At 40.2% G+C, this 22125-nt stretch overlaps 5 protein-coding genes across 5 annotated transcripts; 3 read left to right on the plus strand and 2 right to left on the minus strand.

Moving 5' to 3' along the window:
• The first annotated feature begins 499 nt into the window (after positions 1-499).
• Positions 500-6566, plus strand: LOC141834678 (indole-3-acetaldehyde oxidase-like). The gene is made up of 10 exons (XM_074722013.1): positions 500-641; positions 738-2510; positions 2962-3221; positions 3397-3606; positions 3813-4031; positions 4127-5092; positions 5450-5545; positions 5668-5766; positions 5868-6057; positions 6182-6566. The coding sequence occupies exons 1-10, from the start codon at positions 509-511 to the stop codon at positions 6421-6423; spliced, it is 4188 nt and encodes a 1395-aa protein (XP_074578114.1). The 5' UTR covers positions 500-508; the 3' UTR covers positions 6424-6566.
• LOC141834679 (uncharacterized) lies at positions 6516-7528 on the minus strand. The gene is made up of 2 exons (XM_074722014.1): positions 7474-7528; positions 6516-7310 (listed from the first exon to the last, which is right to left on the minus strand). The coding sequence occupies exon 2, from the start codon at positions 7031-7033 to the stop codon at positions 6623-6625; it is 411 nt and encodes a 136-aa protein (XP_074578115.1). The 5' UTR covers positions 7034-7310; positions 7474-7528; the 3' UTR covers positions 6516-6622.
• A 57-nt stretch (positions 7529-7585) lies between these two features.
• On the plus strand, positions 7586-8065 carry LOC141834455 (uncharacterized). Its single transcript, XM_074721789.1, has one exon. It carries the CDS (start codon positions 7586-7588, stop codon positions 8063-8065), a length of 480 nt encoding a protein of 159 aa, XP_074577890.1.
• A 923-nt stretch (positions 8066-8988) lies between these two features.
• On the plus strand, positions 8989-11379 carry LOC141834916 (glycosyltransferase BC10-like). Its single transcript, XM_074722308.1, has 2 exons — positions 8989-10454; positions 11159-11379. Exon 1 carries the CDS (start codon positions 9260-9262, stop codon positions 10391-10393), a length of 1134 nt encoding a protein of 377 aa, XP_074578409.1. The 5' UTR covers positions 8989-9259; the 3' UTR covers positions 10394-10454; positions 11159-11379.
• A 2369-nt stretch (positions 11380-13748) lies between these two features.
• Positions 13749-21868, minus strand: LOC141834704 (ribosome biogenesis protein BOP1 homolog). The gene is made up of 20 exons (XM_074722041.1): positions 21839-21868; positions 21078-21118; positions 20873-20989; positions 20695-20787; positions 20513-20611; positions 20275-20429; positions 20075-20192; positions 19870-19971; positions 18296-18455; positions 17991-18099; positions 17810-17912; positions 17484-17634; positions 17229-17361; positions 17035-17141; positions 16894-16964; positions 15679-15739; positions 14915-15142; positions 14719-14803; positions 14258-14436; positions 13749-14101 (listed from the first exon to the last, which is right to left on the minus strand). Exons 2-20 carry the CDS (start codon positions 21108-21110, stop codon positions 14016-14018), a joined length of 2190 nt encoding a protein of 729 aa, XP_074578142.1. The 5' UTR covers positions 21111-21118; positions 21839-21868; the 3' UTR covers positions 13749-14015.
• Between the last annotated feature and the right edge of the window lie 257 nt (positions 21869-22125).

A 22125-nucleotide genomic window follows, 5' to 3' on the forward strand; every position in this document is an offset into this window, starting at 1 on the left:
ACTCTGCCAAATTGCCAAACAGCGCTCTCGGAAATCATCTCTTATGCCGAGACCTCAAAGATCCCCAATCGGGCGGACCACTCGGGGGCAGTCTCCTCCCTCGCCTCAGCATGCTCATAGGCGAGACCGTTCCCCTCGACGGTCTGTCCCTCCCACTCGGACTGGAACCACTTGAGGGCCTCGAGTGGCCGACCTCGAAAGTGTTAAAGAGGATAATCACAACAACGCTTCTCGAGGCGACATCCACATAATCACAAAGGGAGCAACTGACGGAGACAAATATTTCATCACAATAAAGTTTATATACAATAAAGTTTATTTTATTTTTAAATAGATTTAATAATTAGAATAGTTATTCAAATATTTCGTCACAAACAAAAAATATTAAAGATATTTTTAAAAAATTAGTGACCGTACACCTGCGTCCGCTCACAGCCCGCCGTACCTCCCTCTCTGTTTATGAGTTTATCCTGTGTTTACTAGGCTGAGGTTGCTGGAGCAGTTGCAGATGGAACCGAAGCTGCTGTTCGCCATCAACGGAAAGCGCTTCGAGGTCGCCAAGGTCCATCCCTCGACCACCTTACTGGAGTTCTTGAGGACGCAGACTCCGTTCACAGGGGCCAAGCTTGGGTGCGGCGAGGGTGAGATGAGATTCTCCCTTGTTCTCCTTTCACGATAAGTTAATTAGCGCCATAAAAGTTCGCACTTCATTATGACTCTGTAATCCCGTGGAATAGGTGGGTGCGGAGCTTGCGTTGTTATTCTCTCTACATATGATCCAGTTAGCGATCAAGTCGAAGAATTCAGTGTCAGCTCGTGCTTGACGCTTCTCTGCAGCATCAATTTCTGCTCGGTTACCACCTCGGAGGGACTTGGGAACAGCAAGGATGGCTTCCATTCGATTCAGCAGAGGTTTGCAGGCTTCCATGCGTCCCAGTGCGGCTTCTGCACTCCTGGCATGTGCATGTCGCTCTTTGCGGCCCTCACCAACGCCGACAAGAGCAGCAGGCCTGAACCTCCGGATGGGTTTTCGAAGATTAGAAAATCCGAAGCCGAGAAGGCTGTCGCAGGCAATCTTTGCCGATGCACGGGCTATCGACCCATTGCAGACGCTTGCAAGAGCTTTGCGGTTGATGTGGATTTAGAGGATTTGGGTCTAAACACATTCTGGAAGAAAGGGGTAGAAGACGCCGACATCAATAGACTGCCTCGTTACTGCAGAAGTGCAATCTCCACATTTCCTGATTTTTTGAAATCTGAGATCAAATCTTTACTGGGTAGTTTGGAGAATTCAAAGGATGTCAGCTTTCCAGAGTGCCATTGGTATCGACCTTCTGGCATTGAAGAACTCTATAAGCTTTTGAATTCCAACGAATTTGATGAAAGCCGAGTGAAATTGGTCGTCGGTAACACAGGGTCTGGTGTTTACAAGGAAAAAGAGCTGTATGATAGGTATATTGATCTCAAAGGGATACCAGAACTCTCCATGATCAAGAGGGGTGACAGCGGAATTGTGTTTGGAGCTGCTGTACCAATTTCCAGGGCCATTGGAGAGCTGAATAAGGGAAAAGAAAGAATGTTCCAATCCAAAGAAAGTTTAATCTTCGCTAAGATTGCTGAACATATGGATAAGGTGGCTACGCCATTTGTTAGAAATATGGCAAGCTTGGGTGGCAACCTTATTATGGCACAAAGAAATCAATTTGCTTCAGATGTTGCTACAATACTTCTTGCAACTGGATCTACTGTGTGTCTTCAGATGCCTTCGAAAAGGCTTACTCTTTCCCTGGAGGAATTTTTACAAGGACCTCCATGTGATGACAGAAGCATACTTTTAAGCATACATATTCCTTGTTGGAGTTCCACAATGGAGTCATGTTCTGAAGCAAATCAGCACACTATTTCTGCATCTACGAGTGAGCCCAGCATCCTGTTTGAGACATACCGAGCAGCTCCGCGTCCTCTTGGGAATGCTGTTTCTTATCTGAACTCAGCTTTCTTGGCTAATGTTAGCATGGATAAGAACTCTGGGGATTCTGTTATACTTGATCTAAACTTGGCTTACGGTGCTTATGGTGGTGAACATGCTATCAGGGCAAGGGAAGTTGAGAACTTTCTGATTGGTAAAGTTCTCACTGCCTCAATTTTACTTGAAGCTACAAAAATACTTCGGAAAACAATTATACCAAAAGAAGACATTCCTCATTCAAACTATAGATCAAGTCTGGCAGTTGGTTTCCTGTTCAAATTTCTAGGACCATTGACTAAAGAGTTGCATGTGCCTGAGAAAAATTTGCATGTTGATACTTCTGGTGTTTTTGAACTCACTGGACATCCTAATGGCAAAATCATTGGAAATGCTGATACATTAGTTCATAGGGAATCAAACTGTACACTAACCAGTAGCCTTGATGACATCTTATCTTCAAGGCAGTCAATCCAATTTAGCAAGGACTACTATCCTGTTGGTGAGCCTATCAAGAAAGTTGGAGCTGAAATTCAAGCTTCTGGTATATTCATGTAACTGTTTTCTTTATCGATATACTGTATATTTAGTAGGTTTGGGGTTTGATCCTTTCTTCCATATATCTTCTATTTGTTAATTGTGGTATCTATATTAATTACATCACAATCTGTCAGAAATATTAGATTACTAAGATCTGGATCTTGCATAGAGTTGAGTGGAGGGATAAGATTCATGTAGCCAGCCCCAAATAGTTGCAACTTACATGGCTTGTTGATGAAAATTATGATCATTTGAAAACAATCACTGTCTTGGTCTGTGTTCTAAGAATCTATCAGCAATTAGAGTCTGTAGATGTTTCTCTCATTTATTGACTATTTGTTTTTACAGTAAGAAGCATGCTCAATCTAAGTATAGATCATCATATCTTGGTTCTAAAAATCACCAATTAAATGTTTTTCATTCCATTGTCTCATTCACTTGGGCTATGTGATCAGGTGAAGCAAGATATGTGGACGATATTCCTTCTCCAAAAGATTGTCTGTATGGAGCATTTGTATACAGCACAAGGGCTTTGGCTCACATAAAAGGAGTCCAATTTAACTCTACGCCCTCATCACCGAAAGTCATTGCATATATCGGTGCCGGGGATATTCCAAAAGGAGGCCAAAACATTGGACTCGATGTTCTGAATTTAACAGAAGTTTTATTTGCCAACTCTCTGACAGAGTGTGCTGGTCAGGCACTTGGCATTGTGGTACATTGCTACTCTTCTTGTGTAGAGATTTTTTTTATCATATATGGTTTTTCGTTTGCTAGATTCTGCAAAATCTTTTTTCTTTTTAGGAAATAATATTGTTTTGATATTAAAATTGGGAGGTGTGTTTCTGTACCTACTGATGAACTACTGCTAAGAGTTAGCTGTTTATTAGATTGCAGAAACACAGAAACTTGCTAATATGGCAGCCAAACAAGCAAGAGTGAAGTATAGCACTGAGAACCTGGAACCTCCCATTTTATCAGTTGAAGATGCTGTTAAAAGATCTAGTTTTTTTGAAATTCCTCCCTTTTTTCGTCCTCAGAAGGTTGGAGATTTCTCCAAAGGCATGGCAGAAGCTGATCAGAAGATTCATGCAGCTGAGGTAACTTTCATTTATTTTTATCTTGCTGATCTGAATCTGATCTCCATAATGCAATGGCAATCATAGGTCTTCCAGGATACTTAGGCATTCATTAGAGTCATTTGACTACCTACTGATAAATGTCTTACTGTCAAATATGACAATCTCTCGAGTCATGAAAGAGTTTGTGGAAATTTAACTCACTCAAATGTGACAATGGTTTGCAGGTGAAACTTAGTTCTCAGTATTACTTCTACATGGAAACACAATCAGTTCTTGCCATACCAGAGGAAGATAACTGTATTCTGGTGTACAGTTCAAGCCAGTGTCCTGAGGTGGCACAAAAGACCATTGCCAAATGCCTTGGCATACCATTTCACAACGTCCGTGTAATTACAAGAAGAGTTGGGGGAGGTTTTGGTGGGAAAGCTCTACGGTCAGTGCCGGTGAGCATTTGAATTCGCCAACACTTTTTGTGTGTTTTATTATACTCCATCAATCCTTCTCATGGCTAAAGATTACTTTCCTTCCTAATCTTCAGGTTGCAACTGCATGTGCTCTTGCAGCATTCAAATTGCGGCGCCCTGTTAAGATGTATCTTGACCGCCAGACAGACATAGTGATGATGGGTGGCCGACATCCTATGAAGATAAACTACGATGTTGGTTTCAAGTCTGATGGAAAAATTACAGCCTTGCACGTAGATATACTAATCAATGCAGGCATAACAAGTGATCTTAGTCCAATCATTCCACTTAACACTGTAACAGCATTAAAGAAGTACAATTGGAGTGCTCTTTCTTTTGATATCAAGCTTTGCAAGACTAACATCTCAACCAAATCAGCCATGCGAGGACCAGGAGAAGTACAGGGATCGTATATAGCCGAAGCCATTATCCAAGATGTAGCATCCTTCCTCTCCAAGGATATTCATTCTGTTAAAATGAAAAATCTCCACACGTACGACAGTCTCAAGCTATTTTATCCAGTCAGTGCCGGTGATGTGCCGGAATATACTCTGCCTTCCATAGTTGATGATTTGACTTCATCTGCAAGATATTCTGAACGACTTGAAACGGTTCAGCGTTTCAATGGCTTCAATAAATGGAGAAAACGAGGAATTTCCTGGGTGCCAGTTATATACCAAGTTACACAAATGCCAACACCAGGGAAAGTATCTATTCTTGGTGATGGATCAATCGTCATTGAAGTTGGAGGGATTGAATTAGGTCAGGGACTGTGGACAAAGGTTAAGCAAATGGCGGCATTTGCCCTTGGACAATTATGGGATGATGGAAGCCAAAATCTTTTGGATAAAGCGAGGGTCGTTCAGGCAGATACACTGAGTTTAATTCAAGGAGGCATAACTTCTGGGAGTACCACATCAGAATCAAGCTGCGCAGCAGTTCGTGAGTCCTGCAAAATTCTAGCTGACAGACTGAAGCCTGTTAAGGAACATTTAGAAGCACAAATGGGTTCAGTTTCATGGGATAATCTGATTGTCCAGGTGAGTCATTTCAAACTAATGTCTCGAAGAAAAAAATCAATTTTGTTGGACTGAACATTTTAAACTATGGGCATCACTAGAGATACAACCTTGCATTAAGTTCAATGGTGGGATAAGATTCATCTACAAAGGTAGATTTGAAAGTTTTCAAACTAAAGATGTAGATACAAAATTCCATCTTATACTCGAATGTTTTCTTTGTTATTCAAATAGAATTCCTTAAACTAAACTTGGAAGTTCATATGTTTCTTTTATGGATTTTATGTTTCAATATCTCATTATTCTTAGAATAAATTGCATCAAGTTCATTCTTTCATCTTCATATCATGTGATTTACCTCCTCTCCTTTATCTGCAGGCTACTAGGCAATCTGTTAACTTGTCAGCGCATGCTTACTGGGTTCCTGAACGCACTTCTGGTATTTATCTTAACTATGGAGCTGCCATGAGTGAGGTAACTCAATAATATACGCTGCCATAATCCACATCTTGTATCATTCTATAACACCATTGTGTTCCTCTTCAATGCTTCTTTTATTATCTTTACACACGGATTTAAAATACTTTGCACTTCAGGTGGAGATCGATGTTCTTACTGGAGCTACTACAATTATGAGGACAGACCTCATTTATGATTGCGGGCAGAGTTTAAACCCTGCAGTGGATTTGGGACAGGTCCGGTAGACCCATAGATAAAAGTTTCACTTCATCTCCTCGTTGTTAGAGTTTTCATCAGTTTCTGCAATCAGCATTCATTTGAGAACTCCCCTGTGCAGATTGAAGGTGCCTTTGTTCAAGGAATTGGTTTCTTTATGTGCGAGGAGTACGTTGTGAATGGCGATGGACTAGCAGTTTCAGACGGTACTTGGACATACAAGATCCCGAGCCTTGACATCGTTCCCAAGGAGTTCAATATCAAAGTGTTGAAAAGTGGATTTCATGAGAAGCGTGTTCTCTCCTCCAAAGGTACAACTCTTGCCCTTTTCACCAATTGCAGTAGTCGTCTATCATATATTTGTTTATGAAATGGTGGATCAACTTGCAAGCCTCTTTATGATTCTCAGATCTGTAGTTTCTTAATTTTATGCAGCTTCTGGGGAGCCACCTTTACTTCTTGCTGCTTCAGTTCATTCTGCAACCAGCGAGGCGATAAAGGCTGCTCGACTCGAGTTCCTTGCTATCGACAAACCTGATGGATCCCCCTCATTCTTTAAGTTGGAGGTACCCGCGATCATGCCGGTGGTGAAGGAGCTTTGTGGACTCGACAACGTGGAGAAGTACCTGGAAAACATAGTGACTGTCTGCTCATCGAGTGGAAGCTTAACAAGGTGAATTCTTATGTCGATGTTTGTGTCGAAGATTCACAACATGGAAAGTATTTCGATCATTTGATTTGAATGTTTACATGCAAAATGAAACCGCTGGCAGATTCACAAACTAGTCAAAGGAAATTAATAACAGGATAATTAATTGAACAGAAACTAGAAATCTCAATGTTGATCAATGGCCCTCCGCCGGTCCGACTGCCGGTTCACGGCGAGGACTCCCCGTGTAGCAACCAACCATGCGGCGTCGCCATCTGCTCATCCTTCCGCACCACGTACGTCGACGGCGGACTCAAGTCGTGGAAGAAGAGCGTTTCGGAGGCGCCGGAAGAGGTGACCGGCGTCTGCGCAGCCGTCGGAGGCTTCCGGGTCAGCGCCCTCGCCGCTTTGACCCTTACTGGCACCACCTGGTGGCGGCTGACGCTGGCGGACGGGCCGTCGCCGGCGGCGGCCCGGGGGCCGGTGAGGCGCTGCACCAGGGCCATGAACTCGCTAGCCTCCACGTGGATGACCTCGGGCGAGACCATGTAGATGACTACCGGCGGCTTCCGCTTCCTGCTCTTGTGGATCTTGCGCGAGTCGTCGTCGACCTCCGGCCTCGGAGGAGGAGGCGTCATGGCCGGTTCGAGATTTGACGAAGCCAAAAATGGTAGTTGGATCGGGCGCTTTATTATGATTCAACTTCCAAAATTAAACAAATATGTTGTGAAGTCAACGCAGGGAGGGATTCCCATCAGCAGCGCCGCCATTTGAGGGCCGACCGTCGGCCGTGGCACGACTCTTCATGAAGAAGCAACAGCTACTCCAGACCAAATGCCGTTGAGAAGGACAGGGAGAGATTTAAAAATGGAGTTCGTGGAGTAGATTTTGGTGATCGAAGATGATTGGTGCTTTCTGCACAAGTCAAACTGAAACGATCATCATCCCGCTGAATTTTTTATGCAGATTAATGAATTTAACATGATTAAATGAGGATGATAATTATTAATTAGCCGTTGCGTTTTCTAATTAATCAAATTCCCCTCGGCTCCTCGGAACCGGTCAAATCGGCGATTACCTCGCTGTGACCGCCACCTTCTCCGCGCGTTCTTCCCTTCCGATACCGATTCCAGAGGTCGATCGAGATTTCTTTAAAGAAAGAAAAAGAAGAGGCCGAGGAGAAGCGCGCGATGGGGCGCGACAAGACGCGGCGCAGCCCGTCGCCGCCTCTGCCGCCTTCGACGCCGCCTGTGGAAACGGAGGCAGAGCTCACGGAGGCCGCGGAGCGGCGGACCACGATCACGAAGCGGCGTAATTCGAGGCTTCGGTGCGGCGAGGTGGCCGGTAACGCGGCGGCGGACTGCGCCGCCGTGTGCTGCTGCGGCCCCGCCGTGCTGCTGGACATCCTGCTGACGGCGTCGGTGCGGGTCCCGGCGGCGCTCTGCCGCATGGTGCGTAAGGCGCGGGCGAAGCGGAAGGATCGGGCCAGGAAGCGCAGCGCGAGGTCCGGCGAGGGCGTATCGGAGGGCGCGGCGGCGATCGCACCAGAGGAGGCAATGGAGACGACGCCGGCGGATGAGATCACAGAGGTGGAAAAGGAGATGTGGCCTCTGTTTCACAACGTCGGATTCGGGCGGAGCCCGTCGCAGGTAGACGACGACCGGCACTAACAGTTACGCACGGAAACGATAACTATAACGGTCACGCCGTCAGACGATGGAAATCGACGTCCGTTAATGAAGCCGAAGTACGTAATTATCGTTGAAAACATCTTTTATTAATATTAATTAAGCAAAACTAATCCGCTAATTTCTTAATGTCTGCAAAATTTGTATTAATTTCTTTTATTTGCATTATTACCAATCAAACAATTTCGTTAATTAGACACTTCCTCAAAGAAACCCTCTTGTGCTCCATTATTACCACCTTTATTTAAAAGGATCACTAATCATTCACATCTTTTCTTTACAGATTATTGCAGGAACAGCTTAAAGGGAGACAGTGATCTGCACGATAATTACTCTTTCATTATCTTTAAATTGAAAACTAAAAAATATTTTATTAAAGAATTTTCAATCGAGATAAAATGATCAAATTTAAGTTAATATAGCTAAAAGATAATAAACGCCTTTTTGATAAAAATAAATAAATAAATATTTTTTTATTAAACATGCCATTTATCCAGTTATTAATTGTGCGGTGTCGGATGTGATGTGACGTCAGGCCCAACTCCCGATCTTCCGCCAGGTGTCTCTTCAAATAATTATAAAAATCAGCGGGGCCACTTGCGCACCGTTCGATCTTGAATCCAACGGTCTAAAGTAGTGGATTTCGTGCTTCCGTTTGCCGATCGTGTTCCCAGGCATTTAAATCTAAAGTACTAATTGTCGAGCCCGTCGAGCCATTTATTGTTCACCTACCTTTTCGTCAGCTGACGTGGGGCCCGACGACGTTGTATTATTTTAACCAATGTCGTTGCGGGTTAACAATTCACGAGATGTCGGTAAACATGTGGGAACGGTACCAAGTTTTCTTTCTTGGATTATAAAGTCAGTTTCGGAAAATGAGAGGAGTAAACTGGTAAATTGATGAGAGATGCAGAAGGAGACAAGCAAACCCAAATCCGTCCACTCTTCTTCGTTCCATCCGCTTTTCTCCTTCCCCGCTTCCGCCCACCGAATCTCGGTGTTTGATCCGTCCATGAGCGGCGAGCTCCGGATTTGGTCCTGAGACTGAGAAATTGGGAGTGGGAGTGACCGATCGATACCTTGCATTCGCAATTTGGTGGAGGATCTGGATCCTGGGTTCTGGATGTTTGCTTAGAACCCTAGAGGATTGGTCTTTGGGGCAGTGGCTTGCTGCTTATGATGATGAGGGTTTTGTGCCGGATTTGGGAGCAGGGCCGTGAGCGGAGGATGATTCCGTCGTCGCCATTTCTGGTTTCATTCTTTCTGTTGGTTTCGGTGCCGGTGCTCTTCGTTTTGGCCCCGCGGATTTTGCCGCCGAAGACGCTACCGAGCATCCCGGACCGCGACGAGATAGATGACCTGGCGCTCTTCCGTCGCGCCACTCTTGCATCCGCTGAAGGTGGCGGGGGCGGCGGCGGGCTGCGACGACGCGCTGCCTCGCCGCCCAAGATCGCGTTCATGTTCCTCACGAACTCTGATCTCTCCTTCGCGCCTCTCTGGGAGCGATTCTTCCGCGGGCACGAGCGTCTGTTTAACGTGTACGTCCACGCCGACCCTTCTGCCCGCTTTCTGCTCACGCCGACGCCCTCTTTCGGCGGCCGATTCATCCCGGCCAAAGCGACGCAGCGAGGATCGCCGACGCTTATCTCTGCGGCGCGCCGCCTCCTTGCGGCGGCTCTGGTCGACGACCCGGATAACGCCTTCTTCGCTCTCATCTCCCAGCATTGCATCCCTCTCCATTCCTTCCGCTTCACCTACCGTGCCCTTCTCTCGGACCCTGGTACTTTGAAGCCTGCCCACGCTGAAGGCGTGCTTCGTCGCCGACATCGGAGCTTTATCGAGATCCTTTCAGGTGAACCGGGGCTGCGGGACCGCTACGCCGCTCGCGGAGATGACGTGATGCTCCCGGAAGTGTCGTTCGACCAGTTCCGTGTTGGCTCGCAGTTCTTTATCCTGGCAAGGCGGCACGCCTTGATGATCGTGCGCGACCGTCGGCTGTGGAAGAAGTTTAAGATGCCTTGTCTCAAATCAAGAGAAGATTCTTGTTACCCTGAGGAGCACTACTTCCCTACCCTTCTTGATATGCAGGATCCCGAGGGATGCACTCGTTACACACTAACCAGAGTGAACTGGACAGATAGTGTCGGAGGTCACCCACACACCTACCAGCCGCCGGAGATATCCGGGCATCTAATTAAGTTGCTGAGGAAGTCAAATTCCACTTACTCATACCTCTTCGCACGGAAATTCTCGCCACACTGCCTTCAACCACTGCTCAAACTCAGTGATAGTGTCATATTTCGAGATTGAGTGTTCTATTCTTAGTTGCAGCCAGTTGCCAAAGGTTTTGGTGGAGAAGCAAGTGTATGAGGTAAGGATATGTTCACGAATCATCTTGATCAATATAGTGATGGTTTCGTAAAAGAAGCTATTTTTAATGAGGGATGCAGGCTAGGTTTGATAAATTGCTAAACCTCATATGATTTGGAGATGGAACTGGTGTATAAATCTGCAATATTAGTTCGTATCAAACAAATACTTGAATATGACGCAGTCATTTTATTATATATATTTTTTTCATTACTTTCTCTGTTTGTTTTGGCCCTTTGTATGAAGATAATAACAAGCTATGTTGCTGAAAGCGAAGTTAGCTGCATTTTGAAGTAATAGCCACCAAAAGAGAAAAAAGAAATACTCCAGACCACTTATGTTGACGTGAAACTTTAACGAACAGTTTGACAGGGATTATGAAATGTGTTTTATGAGTTTGGCCCACTTAGTCTTAGACTACTTGTACTTCACTTTGCTAAGATGTCTGATTGAGTTAAAAATATCAGAAAAATTTTACTTCTCTGCGGGAGTGATTTTTTCATAATTATGAAACTATGATCATTATACCTTGATTGTGGAAGTTGAAAGAAAAAGACCTTGATTGTTCATAATTGTGAAACTATGATCATTATGCCTTTTTAGTTTCATTTTGTTTCCAATAGTGGTTCTGCCTTGAAAAGGGTTGGCTTGGCTTGGCTGTTTTCTTTGAATCTGACTGTTTCTTTGTTTCCTTATTGTTTGCAGTGATTGATGAGAGTAAATGGCTAAAGCTGATCCATCTCTTCCTCTTCATTTGTAAACAACCATCTAGTCGCCTGGCAATACGGTGCTAGTTAGAGTTCAAGGAAGTCTTTTTTTAGATGGCTTAAGTGAAGCATCTGAGTTATTAGCATCGTTATGGTACTGTGATAAAATTAAAACATGCAGACCTTGTATGTACACAATGCTCAATAAGAATTGTAAAGTTTCACCACCTTCATTTGGTTTGACTAATTTCTGTTTTAACTATCTTATATTTCAAGATGATATGCTTAGTCCCAGGATTATGCAAGAGGCTGAAAATGAGGCTTTTGAATCGGACTAAATTGATGGCGGAGCTCGGCATACTAATTAAGGTTTGATGGCTTCTTCCTTCATCTTATGAATTTGTGTTGGTTGCATCCCTTGTTATTTCCTCTTCACAAAACTCTAAAGGGTGAGAAACAAGAAGGGGACCCTCTTCTTTTTATTTTTAGCAAACTCAAGTTAGCCTTTTGCCTCTATGATCACTTTGTGCATCTTTTCTATCAACAAGTTGGTAAGCAAAGTGAACAGACAATCCTGCATTTAACTTCTCTATTTGTATCTTTGGTATGGCCCAGTCTGCATTAGCTGCTGGGATTTGCCTAATTGTTCAAGCAATGTAATGAATACAAATTGAAGAAAAATGAAAAAACGGAGATCAATTAAGTTGGTTTTGTTGATTCTTGGCCGACATTTTCAATTATTGATTGGATCTTGTTCACAGTTTAACTGGCTAATGCGATTCTTTTCCCCCCATTAGATGTTCAAGGTGGTTCTAAAGCACGCTTTTCTATCGGGCCAGAGGATGGAAAGATCGGTGGGGACTTGTACACTTTTCTGGTATCTCTCCTTTTCCCCTCCATTTTGCTTTTCTTCGTTCCTGCCCTACGTTTTCGTCCCTTTATTCTTCTCCTCTGCATTAAGAAATGACAAGCGAAGGAAAGTGGAACCTCACTCCTTTTTGACTTGCAATGCGTACAGCTAGTGTTTCACTTGCCGCCTTATGGTCGAACCCTTTCATTTATTCTATCTGATATTCTTAGCTCTTTAATTGCTCGATATCGAATTCTGTGTGGTAAACGATCTTTTAGATAGCATTGATCCGTTGTGCACTTATAGATGGACAATTTCCCTAAAGAAATCTCCATGTCATTTCTCTTGATTTAGGGGAAAAGAATACGCTTGGAAGATTAGAATATATAGAGAGATGTGATGCCATTGAAACTTTTCTTGCCTATAGCATATATAAAAGTGTAGTGGATACGGCCTTACGGGAATTCAGCTCATTAAAGCATTTCAAATGGTGACTTTGATGCTTTCAATTTGGTCTATTTTTTTTTTCTAATCAATTTGGTATGTTTTTGGTGCGTTTGATTTGTTCAGGATATTCGATCTCTCATTGCCTAAGTTGAATGTTTGATCCGCTTGACTTAATTTAATTATTTTTATTTTTAAAATGATGATTTGGTAAACGGGTTATGTTTGATAAAAGTGAAATAATAATTTTCACCTCTTAAACTATGGAATTGATGAAATAGGATCATTTATTTCTTAGATGAATAAGTTTATTCCATTCCATTTCACCCCAACAAACGCAAGGGAATATGTCCCAAACTTGCTACCATCTTTGTCTACTGGAAGCTCACATATCTTCATAGTAACAATCAGTATGAGTCAAGTGATCAATTATATAAAAATTGTATTTTTTTTATAAAATATTTCAAAAAGTATAAAGATCGTCTGTGTTGACGCCCTTTGTGAAAGGTTTTTTTTTCTTTGTGAAAGTTTTTCTAGTGAAACAAATTGATCTTCTGTAATAGAAAGTTCCTAATTTTGAGGAACAAAAAGGTACATGGGCTTTCTTAAATAGCCGACAGTTTATAAAGACTTTGCAAGTAAACCCGTAAAAGAACCTTCATTATGAACATTGCGAGATCCTCCCTTAGGTTAAATTGAATTATATATATAATTTTTTGAATATTTACCGTCAGATCTTACGAAAATTGTCAATCCAACCTTGAGAAAATTCTCATCGATCATCAAACTAAATCAAAAAAATACAAATGGTTCATTGCTCTGAAATCAAAATTATCTTCCAAAAGAAATTAATTTGATATCACCAAAGTAAATCGAAAAATGCAAAAGTTCATTGCTCTGCTACCAAAATTATCTTCCCACTCGCCCTGAATAAAATTAATAACAATGTGCAATTGATCTGTAAACACCTGATTAACTTAAAAAAACATATTACAGTTGCACAATAACCCCGAGGGCATCATATCTCATTGAATATGAAGATGTTAGTTTTAACTTGCTGACCCTTAAGCTAATCACTCCAGGAAAAATAAGGCTAATATCCAAACTCTTTTGTCTAGCAGAAAAGACAAAAAAAAAAAAAGAAAAATAACAGTCGCAGAACAGAAGGCGAGATAATGTAAATAAAAATTATATTTATGATGTTAGTAATGACTCTTTTTTAATCAATACTCTCCATTCTTGTGCGGAAAATCGTGCAGCAAACAAAAATAAATTCTAATGTACAACCGTAAACTAAAAGCCGTCGCAAAAGGATATAGTTTTATACTCTCACATCTTTAGTGACCTTTTTCTTACAAATCACAAATTAACTAATTTAGAATTTATAGCTGGATTCCACAAAAAAAAATAATAATAAAAGTAAAATAAAAACTGACAGCAAAACAAACCTAAAGGCCTCATGCTATAGGTTGCAACTTCAGCAAAGAACATGAACTTACTATCTTCGTCAGTATCTTACCCCCTGGAGTTTCTTCAGAGTTTCCTGGAGAATTATCAATCTTTAGTGGCAATACAGTTTAATGACAGAATCTGCTCCAGCGGTGAATAACCATGGCTGCCTCGGATGGAATTTGCAATCGAGCACACCTGTTCAATCAATAAGTTGACACAATGTTCAGTTCAAGCCTCGGCATGTAATTGTAACTTTTATTTGTGAATTAGGAAGATAATAGTTTCCTAATCAAGACGGGGAACAAGAAAATTAAGGAAAAGGAAAATAACAAAAGCTGCAACACAACCAACCTCTGCCATTAGAACTGTTATGCCCACGCAAAATTTCCAATGGGACAATGAGAGGATTCTGATTAAGATCAGAATACACCATTCCGTGGAAAACATAAGCAGTGCAGTCTTCGGAACTAGAGGCAAAGAGAGGGTACAACCGGTGAAATGTGACGTTTGTGATATCTTTCGGATGGGTCCTGTAGATTTGCAAGTAAAAAAATGCACACAATGTGATGAGATACATAGAGAGAGCTGGGACTAGAGTAGATGATAAGGTACATCGATACGGAAAAAAAATGGAAAACAAGGGGGAAAAGTTAAAGAAAATCTAAAATATAATGAGAATCATCAATTGGATGTGAGACCAATAGGGTTCAAGTTATGAAACTTGGCATATACTCAGCTATATAAAGGTCTACCATAAGTTGCAGAATTGAAGGGGAAAAAATAACAGAGAGCCAAACAAACAGTGAGCTTACTTCAAGGTCCTATATGGTTTGGATGAAAGGTCCATATCAAACCAGCACATTTTTCCTTCCTTGCTGCCCACAATGACATTATCGCCTATATATATAAAATTTTGTCGCATAAGATGTATAACTCATGGATTCAAGCATTTCTACATAATTCCACCTTGGCATGAAGTTTTGCTGAAAATACTATTAAGAAAATTACCTCCTGGATGAATTGAAATGGAAGAAACCTCACGAAGACCAGTCTCAAGCTTCTTGACAAGCTTTTGCTTCAAAAGATCATAAACACGGACATGAGTCTTGGTTGATATGAAGAATATTGATCGTGTTGGATGAAAAACCGCAGAGACTGGAAGACCATGCAACTTCTTAAATGGATTTTGTGTATGCTTCTTGGAGAGTTGGTGTATCAATATTGCTCTTGTATCACGTGCAATGTATAAGTCAAGGGATACTTGAGGTTTATAAAACAGTAAAATGTAAATAGCAATTAACACTGGCTGTAGGATTATTTGTAAATGATATCTAGACATAGACCAAGGCAAATATATGAGTTACTTGCCTCTTAGCAACCTTAGACAACCTGAGTTTCCAGCACACAACAATGAATCTACAGTCCAACACCAGTTTCTTAAATGGGGCTGGTACAGGATTTTGGTTCTGATGCATATAGGCTACAATTATCTGTTCATCATTGTTCCAAACATTATATGGCTAAACCACCTACGTGATATTCTACTGCTTATTTTCAAGCTTGTTCTTATGGCACCCGAGAGATTGTCTAAACTTTTTAAGGAACTTGCTTAGCAACCTATGTCCAAGGCTAAGTACAAATGTCATAAATTTTGTATATATTCCAAACTTTCCAATTTGTGACTGTACATTGGAGAAAAAAGAAAGAATGAAAACTGAGAGAGAAAAAATATCACATAAACTAAAACCAAGTAAAATGCATAATTAGGATATCACTAGGAACCACAGTAGTGAAATAGTCTCCTTTCCGATGCCAATCAATTGTTGTCACAGCCTGCAAGCAAGCCAAAAGAATGAATAAGAGAAAGGGATTGACATATATTCTACCAAGTAAAATGAATTAATTCAAAGACTTAAGACTAAGGTCCAACAAGAATTATGTAATTAGACATGTGCATAAATTGGTAATCAATAGCATAGTTGCCAAAATCAGAATCGGCAATGGGATTGAATAGTTAAATAATTTTAAGTATCTTTGAATCAGATCAGCAGTATTGGTGAAATCCGAGTAGATGTAAAAAAAAAGAGAGAAAACATATAATAAAATTATTATATTACAACAAATATTCTAAAATCTTAAGAAGAATATTTATTTATACTTATTTGATTATTAGTAAAGCAATATACAAATAATGTCATTTATTAAAATAAAATTAATAAATAATAAAAGCAGATTATAGCCAATAATAAAATCATATTTTTATGTATAAATTATTCAATAATCTAGAGTACTAATATATTCGATGTCAGGATTTAGTCAATTCCTAATTAGATTCAAATTGGTTTTTATATTTAAAGGAAGAGTTTAAGAATTCTTATTGATTAAAAAATATTATTGTATTCTCTTTTACTCTATAATAGCCTCTCTCAATCCACAATAAGCTCGCTCGAACAACAAGAGCAAAAGAAAAGAAAGATGGGCAAAGCATTCAATTTAACAAGTGATGACAAGGTTGAATGGGTGATTGTTGACTTTGTGAATCTTATGATGCAATAAGGCTAAAGAGAGTGACGAAGACTCTCCTTCCCATGTAAGTTCTCTAAGAATCAAATTGGGACAAAAGGGAAGGCTAAATTGATCGAGTTAGCCAAGTCATCTAAAGCCTAACCAAGTTTTAACACAAAATCTTATCCATTTTGACTTTTGATTTGATCAAATTTTAACAGATTCTATCAATTTTCTAATACATTTTAATTAATTTGTAGCTTTGAATCTCTAGTATTTCCTAACCTCTCCTCAATTTTTATGATATGCCAATTTTACAAAAAAGTTTGGATAAGCCATTGCTGACACCAATCTAACTTGGGTGGTATGTATTGGTATTGACCAATTTTGCCAACTATGATTAATAGTACCATAAAGATACATATGCACCATTCTGAAAGATGATACAAATCCAAGATTAATACACAGTGAACATAGCTCACCTTGAGATGCTTTAATCGGATGGCATCATATTTATCATCTCGAATCCATCTCACCGCAGGAGTGGTATTTCCTAAAGCACAAAAACTAGTGTCAAATAATATGAACATAAATTAAATGATATGATGAGTAAAGACACTCACCCTCATCCTCTTCTAATGGCGATTCCTCCACATGAAGCAACTCCTTGATCCTTGCCTGGTTCTCTGCATTTGCCAACCCAGTATCTAAAATAAGCACATCATACCCTCTGTAAAGCAATGTGTAAATATATGTTAGAAAGGAGAAATAACCTGTAACAATCAAGGCTAATTCTTTTTCAAAGCATCTAACTCACACAGAAATTGACAGAATAGGAAGTTCTGGTAATGGGTTCCATGCTATATGATTGACAGCTTCACCAACATCCCAAACTTTAATACAACGACTGGTTTCAATCTCCCAAACACGGACTGTACCATCGGATGAACCTTCAAACATCACAGCAAGTGATTAGTTCTAATACAATTGAGAGAAACGAAAAGAAAAGATGAATAATAAAAGAACTAACAATAAAGCAAACAAAAAAAAGTAGAGGTATTTTATGACAAACCAGATGCCATCCACTGCCCTGATATATCAATTGATATTGTCTTCACAGGGCCTGTATGCCCTATGTACTCAAGATAACATGTAGAGGGATAAGGCCTCAAATCTTTCCGACTAGGTAACTTGGGCTTTAGAGTTTCTGGATCTATGTTAATCTGCAAAAAGAAAAAACATTTTCTTAGAATAAGAGGTTCAGGAAAAGTTATTATATATATTGGGCAGTACAATCATTAGGAATATTAACATTGCTCATTCCATCTTATTTAGGTACGTGGAGAAGTGCATAGACATTAAAAAAATGGATTCTTTAGCGATAAAAGATCCACATACACGTTTTTTTCGGGTTCTAGGACATAAATAGAGGTCAAGGCATCGGTCAAAGTTTTCTTTAAGTGCGTTCTCATAAGCTGGCACACTCCGTAGCGACTCGAACCTGTTAAGTGTACACCAAATTCAGCATTATGGCTCAGCCAGAACATGACATAACAAGCGACAAGACCTCTATAATTACCTTCTAGGAATAAACTTAGGACGGTCTTCCTCAAACATCAACTGGTAAGAGTTGATCTCCTCCTGAGTAGGAATGAACTCTACAGAAGGATTATATGATTCTTCATGACCTGCAAGTGAAAAGGCAAAACAGAAGTCATGTTACAAATATCAAAAGTTATTCTTTCAAAATGTAGCTTATGAATGTGATGGACTCTATGTTTGACAATACTTTGAACATAAATGAACCTCCAACACAACTGCTCTGAGAAAACATGGACTATACAATAATCAAATGCTCTTTCATAGTAGAGCTAACCATGATACCTGCCAGTTTTGGTTTGGGTGCTGGAATATAACTCAAACCATGCCTCTTGTTTTCAGTTGCAGTTGAATCATCACCCCATAACAAATAAACACGAGGTTCCTCCTTTGGTTTGTCAAACTTAATAAACCCTTTTCGAATAGCTCTAATGTATCGAACAACCTGATACCAAAATGGTAAGCGCATGAAAAAAATTATGATGTTTGCACAGTAATTAAGAAAAGTATTCGATGGTTATAGCACCAGACTCTGGGGAAAAAAAACAACCCGCGTAGATGTCTTTAGACCTAGGGAACAAAGAAATGTATAGAAAACCCAAGTAACAGTGAAAAGGGGAATTGTAATTATTATGTAGGCTCACTCAATATTTTGTAAGTATCAGACAGTTCCTTGTAGTTATTAAGGAGACTACGTCAGTCTAAACAAATTGAAATGACATCTACTCCAACACAAAAAACTTACTGTTCCAAAGGAACAAGTGTGAAGCACTCAATATCACAAACCCTGGTACAAGACACTTTTATTGTAATATGACAAAACTCTCCCGTTAGAGCTTTCTCCAGTTCCAAGTCTCAAAGATTAAAGTCCTCCCATGCTACCAACTAACTACCTAGAACTAATCTTATTCAATTCAAGAAAGGAAGATCCATGCACACATTGTTGAGCTTATTTCATATTTATATATAACAAGAATCGACTGAGAGGTGTTATGATAAAACCATTATGGTAAATTGCACTCTAGAATATTGGTAAAATGAATACTAGAGCTCTCTGAATACGAGAATTGTTACAATAAAGAACAAACACAAGCCACTAAACTTGTTTACTCTCACATCTAAATCTGAGTTAGAGGGCCTTGGATAAAACCCTTATGGTAGGCAAGTCACTTGCCAAAACTACAATATCATGAATTAGGACAATTGCCAACAAGTGAACTTGAAATAGAACTTCATAGACTACAAATAAAAAATAATTTTAGCTCAAATCTGACAAGTGATAAACGAGGCATAAAACTAGATAATAGTCTCATTTTGCAGAAATTTACAAGAGAACACAGTAACCTGATATATAACATAGACGACATGATTACCCTTTTTCCTTATCAGTATCCTAATCATATAATTAGCCAATTGAAAGGCTAATTTTACTCACAGATATCGACATTGAGGATGATTAATTAAATATAAAATAGCCATGCATTATTTGTTAATTAGTTACATAATCATAAAAAAACATATGGAAAAACATGGCAAACATGCACAAGAACATAGGCATTTGCACAGCTTATTCATGTTATGCACTGGGCTGATAGCATAATGCATAAACTTTTTTCTTGTCTTTTAAAGCCTAGTTAGTTTGAAACTTCTTTCTAGCTAAGGCTTCTATGCGATTCAAGATATTACCCAACCATGAAGTATAAATTAAGACGACCAGAAAATTAAATTAAGATTCTGAATCAAAGTTGGTTATCAAGAAATTTGCAATAACTACAAAATAAATTAGGAAACATGAATTTCCAATACAAGTAGGCACATGAGATTATATCACTGATGCACTAAACAAAAAAAGCATATACCTTCTTCTGTTCCCATTTTGAAGGAATGAACCGCCTCTTAGGCTCTGGTGCGTTAGAAAGAGGGTGCCCTTTGTCCTCCCATTCAAACCAATCAACATAAGGCTGTTTTATTATGAGATATTACACCAATACAAGTTAGGTTAGCTGTGATAATGGGCAAGGGAAATAATCTGCTAATAACAATGGGAAGTGTGTGATTACAAACCGCATATGGATCAACTCCAGCATGTGGCGTCTTACCCCTCAACATTCTATGAATCATTTTAACCTCCTCCTTCGTCAACTCCACTTCCTCGTCATTGTATTCATCATAAATCTTCCTCCTGAATTCAGTTGTTGAATAATAGTTTTTCTAACTGACATGACCAGAGAATGCCAAAACCAAAAAGAACATTAAGTGCTCACCAATTTTTTGCATCATCAACTCCAGCTAAAAAAGATTCAATCCTATCCTTCCTAGCCTGCTTCTTGATCTTTTTCCCAGTAATATCATACCCAATATGCTCCTCCTCTTTGTACCACTCCAATGGAACATCCCCAACAGTATTTCTTGAAGGCACCTAAAAATATTCAAAATGAAAATCTACAGAAGATGCACCTAAAGAAGCAACAAAAAAATTCAACAAAATAAATAAATGACTACCTCATCTTCAGAGGAGTCGCTTTCCACCGCACTATTCTGGCTTTTGTAATCACTAGCATCTTGATCATCCTCTCCGCTGTCATAAGGAGACCCCCGCACCTAAACATATACAAAATGAAAATCTCCAGAAGATACACCTAAAGAAGCAACGAAAAAAATTAACAAAATAAGTAAATGACTACCTCATCCTCAGAGGAGTCGCCTTCCTCCGCACTACTATGGCTTTTGTAGTCACTAGCATCCTGATCATCCTCTCCACTGTCATAAGGAGATCCCTGCACTTCAAAGAATATCAAAAACAATTATAAGCTCCAAATTTTAAAGCAAAAGATGACCATTTGTGGGAAAACAATACCACACCTCATCCTCCAATGAATCCACAGGATCACTAGGTTGGAATCTGTCATCTTTTTCATTGATTCCTTCTGTGGAGCCATTTGCAGTAGAATCTCTAGAGATTTCTTTACTTAACTCATCCTGCATTTGAAATAAAGAGAGAAGAATAGGATGATGAAAAGAGTAGAAACTAAATAATTAAACACAATGAAAAAGAGAGTAGACGCACCGCTTCCTGGGAAGATTTCTTAGACTTGCCCATCACAGCAGCTGCTGCAAAACCCCACGTGCACAATCAATCATTTAAAACTTATATTTATAACAAGTTTAAAAATCACAACCCACACGATAAAAGATACAATGGATATGAGACTGCAAAAATTAACACACATCATAAGATGCCACAATTATACAAATCATCCAAAAAAATACAGTATCATATAAGAATAATGAAGATACAAGAGGACAAGCCAAATAGAAAGAACAATAAGTGAGGATTTGGTAGGAGTCAGCTTGCCGCAGCCAACCTTGATCACACAGTCAGGCAAACGTAGTCAACATTCTAGACTGATCTGAAACTCAACCCTACAATTTAACAACCAACTCTCTCCTTGTTCACCACTCAATCTTCTCCATTTTTATAGCACCTAAAGTAGCTACATTGATCATACAGCCATTCTCATACCATAGCACACACTCCAAAGCCAACATTAGCCCAATCCATAGAAGTTGTCATCACAATAAGTCCTTCAAGCAGAAATCCATGCACACAAACGCACTTCACAAATATATGAATTACTTTACCACTGATCTCAATGTCTGCCCATCTTATCCCACCAAATCATCCAAAGCATAGCCCAAACACAGCACAACAAACACGCTATTTTCACCTGTTACTACAGTGATGGGGAAAAAACGACCATTTACTAGCCTATGACTAACGCTTCATGCGAAGGCACCCAATACAAAGGATAGAAGATAGGTACCTACCTTGAAAACGGCTCAGGTCGAAGGGATGACAGTTATATTCTGTCGCGGGTTCGGATTCGTAGCAGAGGGGAGAACACGGACAGAGAAAAAAAACAAAGGCAGAAAGAGAGAAAAACAATACGGAGTGAGAAGAGAAAGGAGGGAGTTGAACCGCCGGCGGCGGCGGCGGCGACGACGACGACGGCGACGATTGAGGAGTCAGAAACCAAAACCTCCGTATTAATAGGGTAAACCCTAAATCCGACCGATTCGGCCCGCGGACGGTGATTCGGCTTTAGTTAAATCCA

Source organism: Curcuma longa, chromosome 9 (genome assembly GCF_044706935.1).
Source record: "Curcuma longa cultivar G26 ecotype Majalengka, Jawa Barat chromosome 9, ITB_CL_G26_1.1, whole genome shotgun sequence".
In the NCBI taxonomy this organism is placed as follows: domain Eukaryota; kingdom Viridiplantae; phylum Streptophyta; class Magnoliopsida; order Zingiberales; family Zingiberaceae; genus Curcuma; species Curcuma longa.

What these genes read in the sequence shown, in the direction of transcription:
- LOC141834678 (XM_074722013.1), top strand. Translation starts at nt 509, where the DNA reads ATGGAACCGAAGCTGCTGTTCGCCATCAACGGAAAGCGCTTCGAGGTC. An exon ending in CAAGCTTGGGTGCGGCGAGG is followed by an intron (nt 642 to 737) that starts GTGAGATGAGAT and finishes CCCGTGGAATAG; the next exon opens with GTGGGTGCGGAGCTTGCGTT. An exon ending in AAGCTCTACGGTCAGTGCCG is followed by an intron (nt 4,032 to 4,126) that starts GTGAGCATTTGA and finishes CCTAATCTTCAG; the next exon opens with GTTGCAACTGCATGTGCTCT.
- LOC141834679 (XM_074722014.1), bottom strand. Translation starts at nt 7,033, where the DNA reads ATGACGCCTCCTCCTCCGAGGCCGGAGGTCGACGACGACTCGCGCAAG.
- LOC141834455 (XM_074721789.1), top strand. Translation starts at nt 7,586, where the DNA reads ATGGGGCGCGACAAGACGCGGCGCAGCCCGTCGCCGCCTCTGCCGCCT.
- LOC141834916 (XM_074722308.1), top strand. Translation starts at nt 9,260, where the DNA reads ATGATGATGAGGGTTTTGTGCCGGATTTGGGAGCAGGGCCGTGAGCGG.
- LOC141834704 (XM_074722041.1), bottom strand. Translation starts at nt 21,110, where the DNA reads ATGGGCAAGTCTAAGAAATCTTCCCAGGAAGCG. An exon ending in AGGGCAGTGGATGGCATCTG is followed by an intron (nt 17,362 to 17,483) that starts GTTTGTCATAAA and finishes TGATGTTTGAAG; the next exon opens with GTTCATCCGATGGTACAGTC. An exon ending in GCCATTAGAAGAGGATGAGG is followed by an intron (nt 16,965 to 17,034) that starts GTGAGTGTCTTT and finishes TTTGTGCTTTAG; the next exon opens with GAAATACCACTCCTGCGGTG.